This window comes from Eschrichtius robustus, chromosome 17, assembly GCF_028021215.1.
Source record: "Eschrichtius robustus isolate mEscRob2 chromosome 17, mEscRob2.pri, whole genome shotgun sequence".
NCBI lineage: Eukaryota > Metazoa > Chordata > Mammalia > Artiodactyla > Eschrichtiidae > Eschrichtius > Eschrichtius robustus.
Window position 1 is genome coordinate 3,554,802 of NC_090840.1, and position 19,283 is coordinate 3,574,084.

General features: G+C 41.9%; 1 protein-coding gene across 1 annotated transcript in view; it reads right to left on the reverse strand.

Moving 5' to 3' along the window:
- Window positions 1–10,973, reverse strand: part of LOC137750956 (transcription elongation factor A protein 1) — a 30,545-nt gene extending 19,572 nt beyond the window's left edge. Inside the window, exons 1-2 of the mRNA XM_068525364.1 lie at window positions 10,759–10,973; window positions 3,597–3,659 (exon numbers count right to left, since the gene is read on the reverse strand). Of these exons, the coding sequence (XP_068381465.1) occupies window positions 3,597–3,659; window positions 10,759–10,821 (126 nt within the window). The 5' untranslated portion in view covers window positions 10,822–10,973. The remainder of the gene's footprint in view (window positions 1–3,596; window positions 3,660–10,758) is intronic.
- Window positions 10,974–19,283: the final 8,310 nt, after the last annotated feature.

Here is a 19,283-nt window from a genome sequence, read left to right on the forward strand (position 1 = left end):
AAAGACTTTTAGAACTTTAGAATGTTTTAGAACTTCTCTAAAACACTACTTTGTTAGCTGGTGTGGCAGGCACTTCAATGTAGAAAACCTTCCAGAGGCAGGGGCCTGGGCGGACGGCACAGTTCAGTCGCGTGGTCTCCGAGCTTCCCCACAGGATGCCGCTAATGTGCTGACTGCTACCGCCCCGATGCCTGTGGCGTCCCTCCTTCCCTAGCACCCGACCCCCGCCTAGAAGAAAACCCAATTTTGGAATGAGTGGAGGAAATAACTTGAGTCACTAATACAGTTCTGGAGCTTGGGATCAACATGGATTGGCAAAGAAAATGGGACTTTAGGAGGTGGTCAGAGGCGAGCAAAGGTATAAGGAGATTATGAACAAACCGTGTGCTGTAGGGTGACTGCTTTTTAATTATCACAGAATGTTCTGATCACTAAAGAGACCAAACCTAAGCTCTGCTTAAAACCTAAGAAAACCCATAAGGAGAACACAGGGGTCTGTAATAAACATGCTCACTTAAGGGAGAGATTGTCCGGTCAAGAATAATAAGAAATGAGGCTGTGGAGGTAGAGTGAAACACTAAGATTATTTGAGTAAGTTTGTTTCTTCCTTTTAGGAGGTATTTTGGGAAGAGCAGAAGAAAGTAGAAAGAGGAAAGGACTATGAAGCTATCTGACAGCACCGCTCTAGGATATAAACTCAGCTACATAGCAGAATCTACATCTGTTTCACAGGCATCTCAAAACCCAATGGATCCAAAATTATCCTTTATCTCTTTACCCTTCCACCTTTATTTCCTTCTCATCCCAACCCCACCACATTAGGTTTTCTTGAATTTTGCTTTACTGTAAAATGGCACCACCTACCCAGTCACCATGGCAAACACCTCAATCATCCTAAACTCCACCATCTCCTTCACCCCCCCCAACCTGGTCGGCTACCAATTCTTGTAGGTTGTCCCTCAATAACAAGTACCCCTTCTCTCCACTACTACTGCTACGCCCTCAGTTCAGGCCCTCATCACTGCTCCCTGAGTACCTGCGTCAGTCAACAAGCTTCCCGATTCTTCCTCCCTGCAAACCTGGTCACGCACTCCCCCGCCCCACGCCGCCAGGCAGGATGCTCTCAGGATCGCAGCTGCAGCCCGGCATGCCAGCCAGCCTGTGTCTTCAGCCCTGCATCAGACTTCCTCCACCTGAACATGTCGTACTGCTTCCACATCCTGCCTTCTCTGCTGGAATACCCTTCCCAGTCCTATCTGCCTAGGGAGAACCTATTCATGTTTTGAGACTCAGTTTACACTTTATCACCATATGAAGGCTTTCCTGAGCCTCCCAGGTTAAGTAATCAGATTAAGAAGTAAACTTCTTTGTGCTTCTTTCTTGCCCTACCTATAACAAATACAATAAATCCCCCACATACAAACCTTCAAGTTGCGAACTTGCAAAGATGCGAACGGGTGTTCGCATGTCCAATCACATAAGTTAGTTCTATTTGAGGAGGCACTGTTAGTTTTTGAGGCACAGGACCCAAACGTAGAATGGTACACGAAGGTTGCAGAGGCCGTTCAGAATGCAATCCAGTGCTACCATGTCATCTATGACGAGAAAAAAAGAGCTACTACCCAAACATCACTGGACCGTTTTTTCAAGAGGGTAGATAGAATTGAATCCAGCAAGGACCCAGAACCTGTGCCATCAGCGTCAGGTGTGAGTGACATTGCAGCTTGCCCTCCGTCTCCTATTGCTGACCATCCTTCAGCTCTACCATCTCCCACCTCCTCTCCCTCCTCCAGTCAGTAACTCTTCCTGCCTGTTCACTCGATGCCAGCCCCTGGCCTGTTCACTGGATGCCAGCTGTTGTACTGCGCTACTGTACTTTTCAAGGTACTGTACTGTAAGATTAAAAATGTTTTATTTTTTGTGTTTGTTTTTTTATGTATTATTTGTGTGAAAAGTATTATAAACCTATTACAGTACAGTACAATACAGCCAATTGTATTGGTTGGGTACCTAGGCTAACTTTGTGGGACTTACAAACAAATTAGACTTATGAATGAGCTCTCAGAACGGAACTCGTTCGTATGTAGGGGACTTACTGTAAATCCTACACAGACTTCTATCCGGGCAACTATACCTTTCTGTTTGTTTACGTGGCAGTTTTCCTCTACTAGACTTTAAGCTCAATGAGGGGGAAAGACCATATTTTATTCATCTTTATAACCCCAACACAATTTCTAATCCTAATAAAAACTCAAATGTTTGTTATATAAATACATAAACTTTCCAAGGATTGAAGCATATAAAAAAATCAAAGTGTATTACAAATGATAACCCTACCCAAACTCCACACCCTCTATAAAACTACACATCTCTTAAACAAACACTGAGGTTACTGTTGTTTTCGATGTGATTATCCCCACACAGAACTGCTAGGATAAGGCCACACTAGGTGGTGAGGTACTGACACAAACTCAAGGTCATTCTCAGAACTGATTTGCCAGACCTGCAGATCCTTGGACAGGATATCTGAACTGAGAAGACAGGACTTAATGGCTTGCTTCCTTTCTCCTCTTGGTTCTATTCTTAGAGGAGGCATTCTTAACCTTTTTTCCCCACCATGGATCCCTTTGGTAAACTGAAGCTTATGGACTCCTCCTCAGAATGCTTTCAAAATGGATTAAATACATAGGATTACAAAGAAAAGCAGTTATATAAAGTTACAAAATGTTTTCTTAAATGTGATACAGTAATACACATGCTCCTTTATTAAAACATTAAATAAGATCTAGCATAACATATAAGAGCTACCATAATAACGGGCAAAAACACACATCAACATATCTATAACACGTATATCTACAACATGAGGTTAAAATATCTGTGATTTCTTTCAGTTAGTCATAAATACTAATTCAACTGTGGTTGACTGCCTTCATAATTGAAAGAAATGCTCGGTTTCAGTTAGATGTTAGTGAAAATACATGTGATTTTTTTTTCCTCAACCACGTACACACCCCTGTCACCCTTCCCTAAATTCTGACTTAATGGAATGGAAATATCAAAGGCGGCACTCATGGATAATAAGAAATGTGTAGTAGAAAATAGCCAGATTCATCTCACAATTCAGTTTCCTTTTTAACATTCTGACTTGTGTTAAAGTTGTATTTTTATGTTTTAGTCCTGCTGCAACATTAAGACTTGAGTAATGACTCTACACAATGACGACCAGACACCCAACTGTGCACAGGGCAGGCCGGCGCTGAGAGAGGGAGAAGAGAGAGCGACCCTTGCACCCTCACCCTCAGGCCAGCTTCACGCAGCACAGCTGGCGACCACAGATCCAGAAAGGGAAATCTTGGGACGTCAAGTCAGGGCCAAGAGTCCAATTTCCTTTCATAGTGAGTTTCACTCCCACTGTCAACCTCAGAGGGTATGTTTTATTCTTCCTGAGAAAGGCAACATTTTTCTACAATGGTAACTTAGTAGACTACTGATTTATGTTACCATCTTAAAAAAACGAAAGTTAATAATGTTTCACCATAACAGGAAAATACAAAAATACCTATTCAAAAATTATGATACATATTAGCACATACCTGTAATAATTCCAAGGTCATGGGAATATTCTTAAGCTCCTTCAGTAAATCCAATGCTCCAGCCTGTAAAATAAAATAATTTCAAATTGAATTTCCCAGATAGTAAAGCAAGGAGTAACTAGAGATCTAAATTTATATTTTCCTATCTACAATTCACTAGGGCTCACTTATTCATGTGAGGAGAATGGTATATAGATATATAGATGAGAGAGAGAGAGAAAGAGTTTTCCAAACAGGGGTTGCGACTCACTAGAGGATCATAAAATGCATTTACTGGGTTATAACCAGCACCTAAGCGTTGTTTTGTGAAAGTTTACTTTCAGCAGTATTTGTCTATATGTGCCCCAACTGCAAACACAGCACACCCAGGGAAAACAGAAAGCCCTGCAACACATCCCTCATACGCACCCCAAAGGGAGAAACAAGCATGGAACCTCATGGTATCAGTACATTTCTTAAATTTAAAATCAAGCAGAGGTTTCCAGTCAGATAATTTTTCCATTTAAAGCTGACAGACAGACTTGGCTGTAGAGAATAAAACAGTATTAACTTTTCTTCTGGCAACAAACAGAGACATCATTTTAATTTAACCCAGTACCTCATAAATAAAAACTTAAGTTCAAAAGAAATTATGAAACAGACTATTATGAAGGAAGGATGTTAATGATCCATTGCTTACAGATTCCTTCTGATCATAAAATTCCATAATTTTTCTTTAGAGGCAACTAAAAATAGTAAAACATTAGAGTTGTTCAAAAATAAAACACTGGTTTTAAATTTACTATTAATCAAGAATTTGTATAGGCACGACATTTTTGTGAGCGAGTATCTTCAATCCCGTATCTGCAAATCCCCAAACCAAAATCCCTTGAAAACCAAAAGACTTCTCATTTCTCACAGATCTTCAGTAAACTCGCTTGGCAGCAACATCCCATCTCAACAGATGCATAAAGCTATTTATGTTCTACTTACCCCACTTAATGCGAAAATGCTGCATTTCACTACAGAAATGCTAATATCTGATTACTGGGAACTGCCCAGATCTCACTGAGGATATCATGAAATATATGATGTTTGTACTACATCATCTTTATAAACCTGAAAAATTTGGAATTCTCAAATATATCAGACTCTAAAGGTTTTGATTGCGAGACTGTGGGCCTGTATCCTTATCTACCATAGATGTTTTTCTTCTACCCATGTCTCCATGGTCTTTCTGAACGATTTCTGACCTAGGATCAATTAAAAAGGAAGATAGGACTTCCTTGGTGGCGCAGTGGTTAAGAATCCGCCTGCCAATGCAGGGGACACGGGTTCGAGCCCTGGTCCTGGAAGATCCCACATGCCACGGAGCAACTAAGCCCGTGCGCCACAACTACTGAGCCTGCGCTCTAGAGCCCACAAGCCACAACTACTGAGCCCACGCACCACAACTACTGAAGCCCGCGTGCCTAGAGCCCGTGCTCTGCAGCAAGAGAAGCCACCGCAATGAGATGCCCAAACACTGCAACAAAGAGTAGCCCCCGCTCGCCGGAACTAGAGAAAGCCCGCGCGCAGCAACGAAGACCCAATGCAGGCAAAAATAAACAAATAAATAAATTTATAAAAAAAGAAATAAACAACTTTCATGATCTGGGTGAGTGAAAGGGCAAAAAAGAGATGATCGTATGTTAATTCAGTGACAAAAGCTTTTGAGTGTCATTGTGTGCCAAGCGCTGTGTTAAACACTTTACACGCAGTATCTCATTTCATCTTTACAATAAACCCTACGGAAGCAGGGAATCTTATCGTCCCCGTTTTACAGAGGAGGAAATTAAAGCCCAGGTTAAGTTAAGAAACTTGCACAAGGTCACATGATTACTAACTAGAAAAGGTGAGATTTACCCCATTCTGTCAAAGGACACTTATTGCCTCTCAACAAATACCCAACTAGCACCATGTGCCAAGCTCTGCCCTGCGCTGAGGACACAGCAATGAGCACAACAGAAACCCTTTCTGACCTCAGCGAATTCAAAAATAGGCGGAAACCTTTCAGCATCTACTTCAAACCCTCAATTATACAAGAAAAAAACCTTAAACTCAGAGAAGGTAAGTGACTTGCCCGAGGCCACACTGATGGGTAATGTAAAGGGACAAGAATCCAGTTTCCTGACCCTTACACCACTGCTCTTTCCATGCCATAACCCCTCCCCCAACCCCCGTGGCAGTTCTGCTCTGTGAACTCCGATGAACAGCATTACCAAACAGTCCCCAATCATCACCTGCCTCTAAAGGTCAAGTCTACTAGATTGCAGCATCTCCTATAGACAATGATGCAAGAGAAAGAAAGATTCTACCTTAACTTCGAGAGTCAAATTTAGTTCATAGTACTGGCTAAAAAATAAATAGCTACCACACTACCATATGACATAGGTGGTACTCCTACCTGTCATCAGAAAGAAGTACTTTTATAAAATGTATACTGAAAACCCAGTATATACAAGACTGTACAGGATACAAAAATCCTTCTCTTCAAAGGGACGTAAGAGAGAAGGAGCAACATGGAATATACAGTTGAGAACACGGGCTGCAAGTATACGACTGATCTAGATTCAAATCCATGTTCTGTCATTTCCAAATTATAAGATATGGGGAATGTTACTTGGCCTTCTCAAGCTTCAGCTTCTTTATATGTACATGAGCATAACACGCCAACCTTGAGTAGTTAAAATGGTCAAATGAGGTAATGTAACACATATGAAGTATCAATCTAGAGTGCCTAACAGAGGAGATGGTTGATAAGAGGTATAAAAGATATAAAAATTATCTGTTTCTACCATAACAATATTCTCAAAGAGCCATAAAGCCAGCATTTTAAGAGAGCATTATTTAAGCCCAATCAACTCAAAAACAATTCTTACTAAGAATTATGATGAGATTTTAAGGTCTAAAAAATTAAGATGCTACTTATTTTCTTAAAAAGGAAACAAATTATAAATATGTGAGTTACAGCTCAGCAACATCACTATAAACTAGGAAATATAAATTTACTATGTCGCCTCAAATTTGTAGTTATTCTACACCAAAAGCACAAGCAACAATAGAAAAAATATATAAATTCAACTTCATAAAAATTAAAAGCTTGTGGGAATTCCCTGGTGGTCCAGTGGTTAAGACTCAGTGCTTTCACTGCAGTGGCCTGGGTTTAATCCCTGGTGAGGGAATGAAGATCCTGCAAGCCACGCAGCGTGGTCAAAAAATGAATAAATAAAAATTAAAAAATAAAAGCTTTTATTTTTATTTTACTAAAGTAGATTAGTGGTTGGGGTAGATATGGTGGTTACTTAATGGACAGTTTCTATCTGGAGCGATGAAAATGTTCTAAAATTAGGTAGTGGTGATAGCTGCACAAATGTGCAAATATATTAAAAACCACTGAATTGTGTACTTTAAAAGGGTGAACTGTAATGTACAGCTAAATAAAGCTGTTATAAAAAATTGTGCAGTCATTCTAAATTTCAATTTATGCTAATTAATCTAACCCTGATATGGAAACCAAAGTTTTCTTTCTAACCCAGGTACAATAAAGACTTAGAAATGTACATATTTCAGGTATCCCTGCTCCTAGGAAATTCTAACACCTAGTTTCAGTTTCTCTCTCTGCAATTTAATTCTACTCAGCCCTGAGCCTTCAGAGCAGAAAAAATACACAAACCTCAACACCCCACAAAATGTGTCCGTGAGCTTGAAAATTCCACGCTCTCACCTGACTCCTCTTTCTACAGTCTAGTGCTATAAATCCTTTACAAAGATAACCCAGAAGTTTTTTTAGCCTTTACCATATCCTAGGCACTGCCAACAATTTCATATTCATCTAATCTTTACTAAACTATCTCCAATTTACTACCAAGAAAAACATTTCAGAGATGTTAAGAAGCTTGCCTAAGATCACACAGCTAAAGTTCAGAAGAGCCAGGATTTGAACCAAGATTAGGAGTCAAAGACTTGCTTATTGATAAAGTCAGAATGACAAGAAAAAAGCTATGTAAAAAACAGCTAATACCCTGGGGCTTCCCTGGTGGCGCAGTGGTTAAGAATCTGCCTGCTGATGCAGGGGACACAGGTTCGATCCTGGTCCGGGAGGATCCCACATGCTGCGGAGCAACTAAGCCCGTGTACCACAACTACTGAGCCTGCGTTCTAGAGCCCGCGAGCCACAACTACTGAGCCCACACGCCACAAATACTGAAGCCCACGCGCCTAGAGCCGGTGCTCCGCAACAAGAGAAGCCACCGCAATGAGAAACCCGCACACCGCAACGAAGAGCAGCCTCCGCTCGCTGCAACTAGAGAAAGCCCACGCACAGCAGTGAAGACCCAATGCAGCCAAAAATGAATACATAAATAAATTTTTAAAAATACATTATTTAAAAAAAGAAAGCTAATACCTGAAAATTTGGCACTAATTCACGTGATTCATCATGGCCTCAAAGTGTGTACTGTTTAAGATCAAGTACACACGTGAGGCAACACCCTGGGTAGTACCAGGTCAAGATATTGTTGGGATATTTAGGGAAGCCCGTCTGCCCCACGACAGCAAGTGCCCTGGTCGTACAACTGTACCCAGGCAAGGTTCAGATACAGATGCAAGGGTCTCCTAGAGATGCTGTAGTTGAACAGAGTAGTACTGGCTTTGAAACAAAATAGATTTAGATTCACATCTTCATTTGGTCTCTTTGTAGCTATTAGGCTTAAAACAATTCACTTAACTTTCTAAATACTTCATTTCCTCATTTTTAGAATAGAGATAATACTTATCTCAATAAACTGAGGAATAAATGAGATAAAGTAGGTAACTTAGTAGAATGCCTAGCTCAGAGTAATAGCTCAATAAATGGTAGCTGTTTTACTATTACTTAAAAGTGACACCTACGGTTTTATTAAAACAATATCTAATAACAGCACTTAAACTTCAATTCAGAGGATAACTATTACTTTTCAAGCAAAGTTTACTTTTTCACAGTATCAAAATAATATAAAAAATAACTCACAGAGAAAATCTGGAAACCAGACACACAAAAAAGAGAAACAAATCTACCATAATCCTAAAACCCCCAGAATGACTTCTGTTAAATTACTGAACACTTAAAAAACTATTTATGGGCTGCTGATGTGCTCTGGAGGGCAGAGAGGGAGAGTCATTCAGACCATTTCCCTTTCTCTATTTCATTTGCCTATTTGAATTTCTGTAAGACAGACAGGAAAAGAGAGAAGGAAAAAAAAGTAAAAGAGCCAGTCAATTTTACCTTTCTTTTGGGGGGGCAAGTTTTTATACTGGTAAAGTTCTGTACTACTACAAATATAAGATTTGAGAAGAAAAATGAGACTTGAGGATTATCTGCGGAGCTTATCCTCATTCTCCTGCTGACGCATTATGTGTTTATAATTTGAGAACTGCAGATAAATACAAACTGGTCTTCTCCATACTTGCTCACTAAGGAATTCCTCATTTCTAGGAAACGTCTATTTCAAGGAAAGGAAACAAACAAAAACACCTAGTGCACTAGATGATTAAAAGGTACACATTTTATAGCCTGAGTTCAAGAAAAAAATTACCCAAGAAACGGCCTTTTTCCCTAGGAGCCAGCTTCTACTAGGGGAGTCTAGGGTTCTCTAGGCAAAGAAAAAAAAACTTGCCAGTTTAAACAGAATAACAGAAACGTTCAGCCCATCAAATATACAGAACTCACCACTTGCAGTGAGGAATGAAAGGCCTGTATCAACAGAAAAAATAAATGACACAGGCAACGTCTGGAACAGAAAACAAACAGGAAATACTTTAAAAAGCCAAAATTGCAAATACAGATTAACAGGGTATGAAATTGCACGCTGGGCAATGCACCTGTTAAAGGAAAAGAGGTGCACACCAAGTCTGAAGTCTTAAGAATTCGGTGTTTAACACTACTTCTGCAGGCTGCCCAGCAGAAAACTCGGGTCCTGGCTTAATCCACAACGCACACTTCATTTAAGGAGGTGACCTGCTTGGTCTGACTCAGTTTCTTATTCTGTAAAATGAATGCAACACAGCTGTCGTGAGTCCCCAAAGAATTCTGCACAGACGCTTTGTAGCTCCAAAGTGCTGTGCAAATCAGAGCAGCCCTTCTCTCCTTCACATTCGTTTTACTTAGAATTTCAGAAGTTTAGCTGAAAACAGACGACTCGGAAGCAAGGGACTGAGAGTGGCCCACACAGGTGGACAGAAATGCAGAAACAGGAGCACTTCATACAAACCACAGGAGAACACGTTCACGTGCACACGTTATCAGTAACAGAAAACGCCACCGGTATCAACCGCAAGCCACTGAGAGAGGACCAGCAACGACATGTGTCCAGATCCAGCCGGCAGCACGGCCTCGTCGGCGGCAGTGCCTTAAACACAGCTCCCCGCACTCCGCGACCTAACAAGATCCACTTTTTCAAAAAAGTTTAGCAACTTGCCAAGTACACTGGCGTAATTCACCTTTTTTAATTGCTAAGCAAACATGCAGGGTAGTTGAGACTATCAAGGGAATGTTCAGCCTTCCTCAAAAATAAGATCCAGGAAATTCACGTTTTGCTTTAACAGTTTCATGTCTAAAACTGATCACAAACCTCTGTTTGATGTTGTTTTCTCGCTGCTGGCCGATGAGCCCGGGAAAGAGAACGAATTCTTTCAAACAGGGAGGGCTCTCTGCACTCTTCAGCTAAACCAGCGAGGCTTTACCACCGTCACGTTTAAAATAACGAGGAGGACGCCTCGATGGAGTTTACCGGGCTGCGCTCATCACGAGGAGCCTCGGGCGCCCAGGGCGGGTCCCAGCGCCGGTGGCCGCGGGACCGGACGCCCTCCCCGGGACCCCCCCCAGGACCCTCTCCCCGGGACGCGGCCGCGGGACAGGACGCCCCCCCCAGAACCCCTGCCCGGGACGCGGCCGCGGGACAGGACGCCCCCCAGAACCTCTGCCCGGGACGCGGCCGCGGGACACGAAGCCCCCCCCCTCCCCAGGACCCCCTCCCCAGAGCGCGGGCCTCGCCGCCGTCACGCGGCACCCGCCGCGCTCACCGCGGCCCGGAGCCCCCTCAGGCCGACTGGCCCCCGCCCGCCGCCCGGCCTCCCTCCGGCCCGCGCCGCCCGCCGCGCTCACCGCGTTCTTCTTCTGCACCATCTTGTCCATCTTCTTGGCAATGCGGACCACCTCGTCCTCCATGGCCCCGGCAGGCCTGCCCCGCGCCGGGCCGCGGGGCACGGGAAGCGAGCGGAGCTGGCGGGGCGGCGGGTGAGCCCAGGCGTCGGCAACGGCCCTCAGCAGGCCTGACCGAGGCGCTTCCTCACTCACGGAGCCCGCGGCGGCGGCGGCGGCGGCGGCGGCGGCGGCGGCGGCGGCGGCGGCGGCGGCGGCGGCGGCGGCGGCGGCGGCGGCGGCGGCGGCGGCGGCGGCGGCGGCGGCGGCGCTCCTCCCCCTCAGGCAGCGCCAATCGAGCTCCGCGCGCGCCGAGCAGGGGCCTCCAATCGACAGCCGACCAGCCGGGCAACAAGCCCGCCGGGCCGCAGGCCTTCTCCGGCTGTCGTGAAAGTGGGCGGGCGGCGCGGCCGAGCTTTGCGCGCGCTCCCTCCGGCCCCGCCCCGCCCCGCCCGCCCAGCGGACCCCGCCCCCTGTTCCCCGTTCACCGTCTCCCGGTCCCCCTTCCCCGGGCTGTGGCGCCCGCAGAGAGCCCCGGGGCGCCGAGCCCGGCGGCTTTGGACGCTGGAACGTGGGCGGCTTTTGCAGTCAGTCGGAACCCCAGCACTTTCCCCGCCGTCGACGGCTGCCTGGAAATCAGATTCCCCATCCCCCTAAATAGGCCTTTATCGTAGGAATGTGACCATTGTAAGCGCTTCCTCTTTAAAGTCGTTTGTAAGCGCCGTAAAGCCGGAGACCCAATCTTGTTTGTTTCCTGACTCAGAATATTGGACGCAGTACCTTGAATACAGTTGAGTAATAGTTGACAGTAACATTCTCATCAAAGAAGTTAATGAAGGCATCTCGCCTGCTCTGAAGGTCAGTGAGGAAGTCGACGTCCTAAAGGGTTATGACTAACAACATAAAGCCAAGGTGGAGAATTGAAATGATCAATACTGGAGAGTATAGGCTCCTTCAATAGGTCTTTGCCCAATTAACGCCCTTGACTACCATCTCGTGCAGTTTGCAGACCTATCCCCACACCCAATTTAACCATCATTAGTCAAAATTCACCACCTAATAATGTTTTTTCTATACTATGATGTCAGGTTTTGTTCTACCTCAGTTATTTGGGGGAAAGAGTAACTTGAACCATGTCCCTTTTTATTTATTTATTTATTTTCATCTTAAAATTGTCTTTTTATTATTGATTCCCAACTTAAATTGCAGTGAAAATATGCGATTGCAAAGTTACTGGTTCTAAGGTATTTACTGAGATTTGTTTTATCAATTTTTTATAAATATTTTATATGTCCTGAAAAAGAATGTGTATTCTATAACGGCAGATGTGAAGTTCTATGTGGGCCCATTAGCCCGAAATTAATTTTACTGTTCAAATACTTATACCTCAGTTTGTTGTCCACTTGATGCATCAGTTAATGAGTATGTACAAATCGCCATTTATGTTTGTAGTTTTGTACGTTTATTCTAATAATTGTCATTTTTGTTTTTTTCCAAAGAATCAGCTTACTATACTTTCACTGTGGTAAAATACACATAACACTGTCAAATGACAAAACTGAAACAATTTAGTGATGAGTCTGATGTGCTTTATCCAAAGGAAAACAATCCATGGATTGGGGAGTACCTTGCCTCACAAGCAGTGGCACACTTTTCCAGGGGTGTTGGGGGCAAGAGTTAGTTTTACAGATCTTACAAGAGGCAACCTGGAAACACTTAATTTTGTTAAAATGGCAATGATAAATCTTCATGACCTTGGATTTCGCAATGGTTTTTTAGGTATGACACCAAAAGTACAAGGAACAAAAGGAAACAGATAAACTGGACTTTGATAAAATTAAACAGGTTTGCACATCAAAGATTGCTATCAAGAGGAGAAAAGACAGCCCACCAAATGGGAAACAATAGTTGCAAATCATATCTGATAAGAACCTAGTGTCCTGGACATATAAAGCAGTCTTAAAACTCAACAACAAAAAGACAACCTGGTTAAAAGTTGGGCTAAGGCCTAGACATTTCTCCAGATGTATAAATGGCCAACAAGCACATTAAAATATGCTCAACACAATCAGTTATTAGGGAAATGCAAATTAAAGCTGCACGAGATACCATTTCACATCCACTAGGATGGTTAGAATTAAAGTATGGATAAAAACAAGTGTTGACAAGGATGTGGAGATAGTGGAACCGTAGTACAAATCTGGTGGTAACGGTATCAAAATTTGGGTGGGGGGAGAGATTTGCCGTCGTTCCTTCAAATATTCTTGCTGCCTCTCTCTTCTCTCCTAGGACTCCATGATGTGTATGTCATATACTTGATGGGTTCCCACAGATTTCTCAGGCTCTGTTCATCTTACATATGTAAGATGTAACCAATGGAGAAACCTGGGTGAAGTGTACACAGGACCTCTCTGTACTATCTTCATAATTCCCTGTCAGTCTATGAATGCTTCAAAAGGAAAGTTGTGGGTTTCTTATATACAATGGGAGGGATGACAGAAGTTGAAATATTCTATGGTTCTCCTATTTTCGGAAAATAGATGAGAAATAGTCATTCCATTTAGATTAAATTTTCACAATGTAAGGCTAAGTAAAAAAGAATACAACGATATGTAGCTTTCAAACTTGTAGGGGTGGGGATGAAATAAAGCTCAATTTTTCTGCATCCTCGCCAGCATTTGGCATTGACGTTATTTTTTATTTTAGCTGTTCTAATAAGTATATAGTGATATTTCATTTTGGTTTTAATTTTTCACTTCCCTAATGGTTTAGCGATGTTGAATGTATTTTCATCTGCTCGATTACCATCCAGGTAGCCTCTTCAGTGAGTATCTCTTCATGTTTTTTGGCCTGTTTTCTAATTGGATTTTTTTTTAACTGTTGAGTTTTGAGAGTTCTTTATATATTATAGGTACTGGATTATGTGGGTATGTGGTTTGTAGATATTTTCTCCCAGTCTTAATTTGTCTTTTCATCCTCTTAACAGGGTCTTTGAAAGAGCCAAAGTTTTAGATTTTGAGGAAGTCCAATTAATTTTTTTCTTTGAGGTATTATACTTTTGCTGTCTTATTTAGAAACACTTCAAGCCCTAGATCCTGAAGATTTTCTACTGGGTTTTCTTCTGTAAGTTTTATAGTTTTATATTTGATGTTTAAGTCTATGATCCAGTTTAAGTTAACTTCTGTATAAGGTATGAGGTCTAGTTCAAGGTTCATTTCTTTGGCTTTGGATGTCCAATTGCTTCAGCACCATTTGTTGAAAGACTATCATTCCTTCGTTTAATTGCTTTTGTACCTTTGTCCAAAACCATTTGGCTGTGCTTGTGTGGGGCTATTTCTGCTTTATCTTGTTCATCTATGTGTCTCTCTCTGCCAATACCACATAGTTTCGATTTCTGTCACTGTATAGTAAGTCTTGAAATCCAATGGATTTCTCCCACTTTCTTCTTTTTCAATACTGTTTAATCTATTCTGGTTTCTTCGCCTTTCCATATAAATTTTAGGATAATCTTGTGTATAGCTACAAGAATCTTGCTGGGATTCTGAGAGGTATTGCATTAAGTTTTCTATCCATTTGGGGAGAAGTAACATCTTTACTATACTGAGTCCTCCAATCCATGAACACGATGTTTGTCTCCATTTATTTACATCTTCTTTGATGTCTTTCATCAGCATTTTGTAGTTTTCAGCCTCCATATCCTATACATGATTTGTTAGGTTTACACTTAGGTATTTTTTCTTTTGGGCAATAATAAGTAGTATTGTATTTTAAATTTTGGTTTTACATGTTCCTTGCTAGTATATAAAATACAACTGATTTTGGCAGGTACTTCATTTTTGTCGTGTTTCAGCTCCCAAGTTAGTATTAGTTTCATGCAGTCGGTGCTTGTTTAGTTACCCAAATGTTTACCACTCTTTCCCCATTCTTTGCATCTCTCCTTTCCTCTGGCTCATTTTTTTTCTGAAAGAACACCTTTTAACAGTTCTGTCAGTATTCTTTTTCTCATAAACTTTCTATGTCAAAGTGGTTTTCTTTTGCCCTCACTGTGAAATGAGTTGACCTCTGTAGAAGTTCCCAGTTGTCCTTTTCTCTCCCACTTTGATGTTATTCCATTATCTTCTGACCTCTGGTGGTGTTTTTCTTAAGTATGCTGTGTGACAGTGAAAGCAGGCTCTCTCTGGTTGCTATTAAGATCTTTTTCTATGGTATGCAGTTTTGCTTTGCACCATGAAATGTCTCTTTAGAGACTTAGTTTATTTATCCCTGTTAGTAACTCATTTTTCTTCCTGAACCTGAGATTTCTTACCTTTCCTGAAGTCTGGAAAAATGTCAGTCATTTTATCTTCATGTATTGCTTCTCTCCCATTCTCTTCTCTCCTGCAACTTCCATTAAACTTTATATTGGACCTCTTAATTTTACTTTTCTAGTCTCTTACCCTCCCCTTTTGCTTGCTGGGATTTCTTCTGAGTAAATTCCTCAGAGCTTTCTTTCATACACAATTTCACACACATACACGTCTGTTGTGTCTAATATGCAGTTGTTGTTTTTTTTTAATATTTATTTGACTGCGCCGGGTCTTAGTTGCAGCATGTGGGATCTTTAGTTGCAGCATGTGGGATCTAGTTCCCTGACCAGGGATCGAACCCAGGCCCCCGTGGTGGGAGTGTGGAGTCTTAACCCCTGGACTACCAGGGAAGTCCCTAATATGCAGTTTAATTCATCCATTTGAATATTTTTTGTAGGTCAGATATTACAACTCAAAAATCTGAAGAACAAGGAGTATGGGGTTTCAGTTTGGGAAGTTGATAAAGTTCTGGAGGTGGATGGTGGTGACGGTTGCAAAACAATGTGGATGTAATTAATGCTACTGAACTGTATAATTTTAAAGTGGTTAAAACTGTAAATTTTGTTACATTTTACAACAGTAAAAAATCTGGAGAATAAAAAAAGCACATCCAAGGCCGGCCTTCTCCCCTCCTTTCCTTACCTGCCTCATCCGTTCCCCGATCCATAACCACTTTTATGAGATTCTTCTTTGCATCCTTCTCGCATTTGAGGTTTTCTTTTAATGCAAATTCTAGCCAAGTCAAATATATGGTCTTATTTCCTCCCCTTTGTTTTTTACATTATTTCTTCATCAATAATGTATTCTGAATCCTTCCCAAATTAATACAGAGCATCCTCATTCTTTTTTTATAGCAGTGTAACAATCCATTGTGTAGGTGGAGGGCAGTTTATTTAGCTGGCCCACTTTTATCCCACGTTGGGTTGTTTCAAATATTTTACCATCATAAATAATGCTTCTCCATTAAGATTTTTCACTTGAGTGGTTATTTTTCACTTCTAGACGTTTTCTTTTTCAAAGCTGCATTTTCTTTTTTTATATAAATTTATTTATTTATTTATTTTTGGCTGCGTTGGGTCTTCGTTGCTGCGCGCAGGCTTTCTCTAGTTGCAGCGAGCGGGGGCTACTCTTCGTTGTGGTGCGTGGGCTTCTCATCGCGGTGGCTTCTCTTGTTGCGGAGCACGGGCTCTAGGCGCGCGGGGTTCAGTAGTTGGCACGTGGGCTCTAGAGCGCAGGCTCAGTAGTTGTGGCTTAGTTGCTCCGTGGCATGTGGGATCTTCCCTGACCAGGGCTCGAACCCGTGTCCCCAAAGCTGCATTTTCTGATACTGTGTCCTTCTTCTCACTTGTCTGTTCTTTTCTCTGGTTGGTTAACTCTCTCATACCATCTATCCCCTTAAAGTTCCTGAGAGCCCAATGATCCCTTTACCTTTTGTGTCACCTCCTGTTCCTGTGTAGGTAGTTTTCTCATAGGCTTCATCCTTTGGGGGTGTTGAGCTCACTTTTGGCAGGGCTAAATTAACCAGCCTGGGTTCAGAATGTCACTCTCCATAAAGAATCTGTTTGGGGACTTCCCTGGTGGCACAGTGGTTAAGAATCCGCCTGCCAGTGCAGGGGACACGGGTTCGAGCCCTGGTCCGGGAAGATCCCACGTGCTGTGGAGCAACTAAGCCCGTGAGCCACAACTACTGAGCCCATGCGCCACAACTACGGAGCCCACATGCCTAGAGCCCGTGCTCTGCAACAAGATAAGTCACCGAAATGAGAAGCCCGCCTAAATACATAAACAAATAAAAAGAATCTGTTTGCCTCTTCCAGGTGCCCGAGGGGCAGAGCCAGTCTGAGGAAATTCTTTTTTTTTTTTTTTGCCTCGCCTTGCAGCATGCTGGATCTTAATTCCCCGACCAGGGATCGAACCCAAGCCCAGCAGTGAAAGTGCTGAGGCCTAACCACTGCACTGCCAGGGAAGTCCCCAAGGAAATTGTTGATATTAACTTAGAAGCTTATGTGTTTCCAGGCCACATTAATAGTATAAATTCAAAATCCAAATATCTATGAGGGCAAGCTTCTGGTTAAACAAATTCAAGTGAAGAGCTCCCTTCTCTCTCACTCAGAGCCCAAGCCAGAACAGACAAGCTTCCCCATCGCTTCCTGGCAGTCAGACTTTTTTCCAGTTCACCTTGTGACAAAGAGCGCAGCCCTTAAAAGGGTGCTAGCTTCATAACGGTGAGTTATTTCTGAGACCCCGAGTCAAGTGTGCTGTGTGGGTTTTAGGTCCCTTTTCAGTTCTCTCTGGGTACCGCAGGATGCAATTTCTTTAGGGCAAGCTGATTTTTACCCTAGTTTATTTAGCATTTCTAGGTGTTTTGAATTATATGAAATATAAGTTTGTGTTGTATTTATTTATTTATTTATTCATTTATTTATGTTTAGAAGCATTTAAATTACCTCACAGGGGCACAGGGCAAGGCAGGGGACCACAAAGTAATTAAGGCACATCATTTTGAACCCTGGCTCTTACACATAATAGCTCTGTAACCACAGGCAAACAGTTCATCTCTCCAGGGATCAGTTTCCTCTTCTGTAAAATGAAGATAAGGTTGATGTGAAGATTATATGAGGAAAGGATATAAAATGCTTAGTACAGTGCCTGCCTGGAATATATTAAGTACTTCACAAATAAACAAATTTTCACTTTTTAGTAAATTTTATGAATAAAATGGTATGTTGTTAGGAGGGTGTCACGTATCTACTTCTAAAAAGTAGCAATAAGGACTGCAGTAGTAGGCAAACCTCCCAGTGACTCACATACATAGACACTGTCGTTACCTGTCGACAGACGTAAACAATACCACGCTCTGACCACATCTGACTGTGAACCAAGAGTTTCAAAAGGATGATGAAATCAAAGATTATCACGTGAAATACAATGCTGCTGTGAAGAAGGATAAATCTAAAAAAGAGCTGAAGTTGAAGACAGCATTACAGTACAGAACTCTCTTACCACGAGGGCTACCCCAAAATGGAACAAGCAGCCTCGCAAAAATGTGAGCTGTCACTTTATTCAAAAGCAGAAGCTGAAGGACTGCTTTAGAGGCAGAACAGACGGGATTCCTTACTGGGGAAAGTCAGAAATCAGCAGTGAGATAAACGGAGAAGAAACTACTTGATAACTGATTTGTGACACTAATTTAAAAAATCCCATGACTACTACATGGAAGGAGAAGACAGAGGGAAACACCAAACTTCCTAAATAGGTTAGGAACACTGAAAATCAAACTGAAGATTGATTCAGCTTGTTCATAACACTGAGGAATAGGAAGCCTGGGCCCCGCCTGGAGAAGAGCCAGGCGGGGGCCACACCACCATCAAACTTCCCTCTCAATGTGTGTTCCTGGGATTACACTGTCGCTTTCCTCCTTTTCCTTACAGACAGCCATTCCAAGGAAACCCAAATGTTAAAAGTAATATTCCAAAGAGCCAGTCACAGAAAAGTCAGAATTACATTTTATTTCACATTGATAGAAACCGTGAAAAAGATTTACATTTTCCCACGTTACAGCACATTTCAATGGAGTATTTCTTGCCATAAATTAGATCTTGCTGATTTGTATAAGTGAAACAACAGTTTATATTCTTCAAGATAAAAGCAAAATGACTTAGTAAATGATTGTTTAAAAACTGTAAATCCAGACATAAACGTATGGCTTCATTATTAACATCCTACACTGTCCATACGAAATCATTTCCATCATCAGGTAGCACCCATTTATAAAGATGCGTTCCTAACGGTGTTCTAGTCAGTTGGAATACAGCAGAAAAATTAACAACAGTTCAGAAATATCAGGCGTACATTTTTGCTACATATTAAACTGGGTGGTAACTACACCACATGTATTGAGTTCTGACTAACTTTTATTACCCATAAACTTGTTTTCAAATAATGTTAACCAATAATCTGAAAAATCTATTTAAAATCAAATAATTGCTATTTTTATGTTTGCACAGAAACTAACTTAAAAAGATCCTCTCTGACTACAGTGAAAATTTCAAATAAGTCCACTGGCAGATAAAAGTAAAGCAAATTTTTCAAATGGATTGTTCATTTCCTACAGCAGTCGGTTTCAAACATGTGCAAAATAAG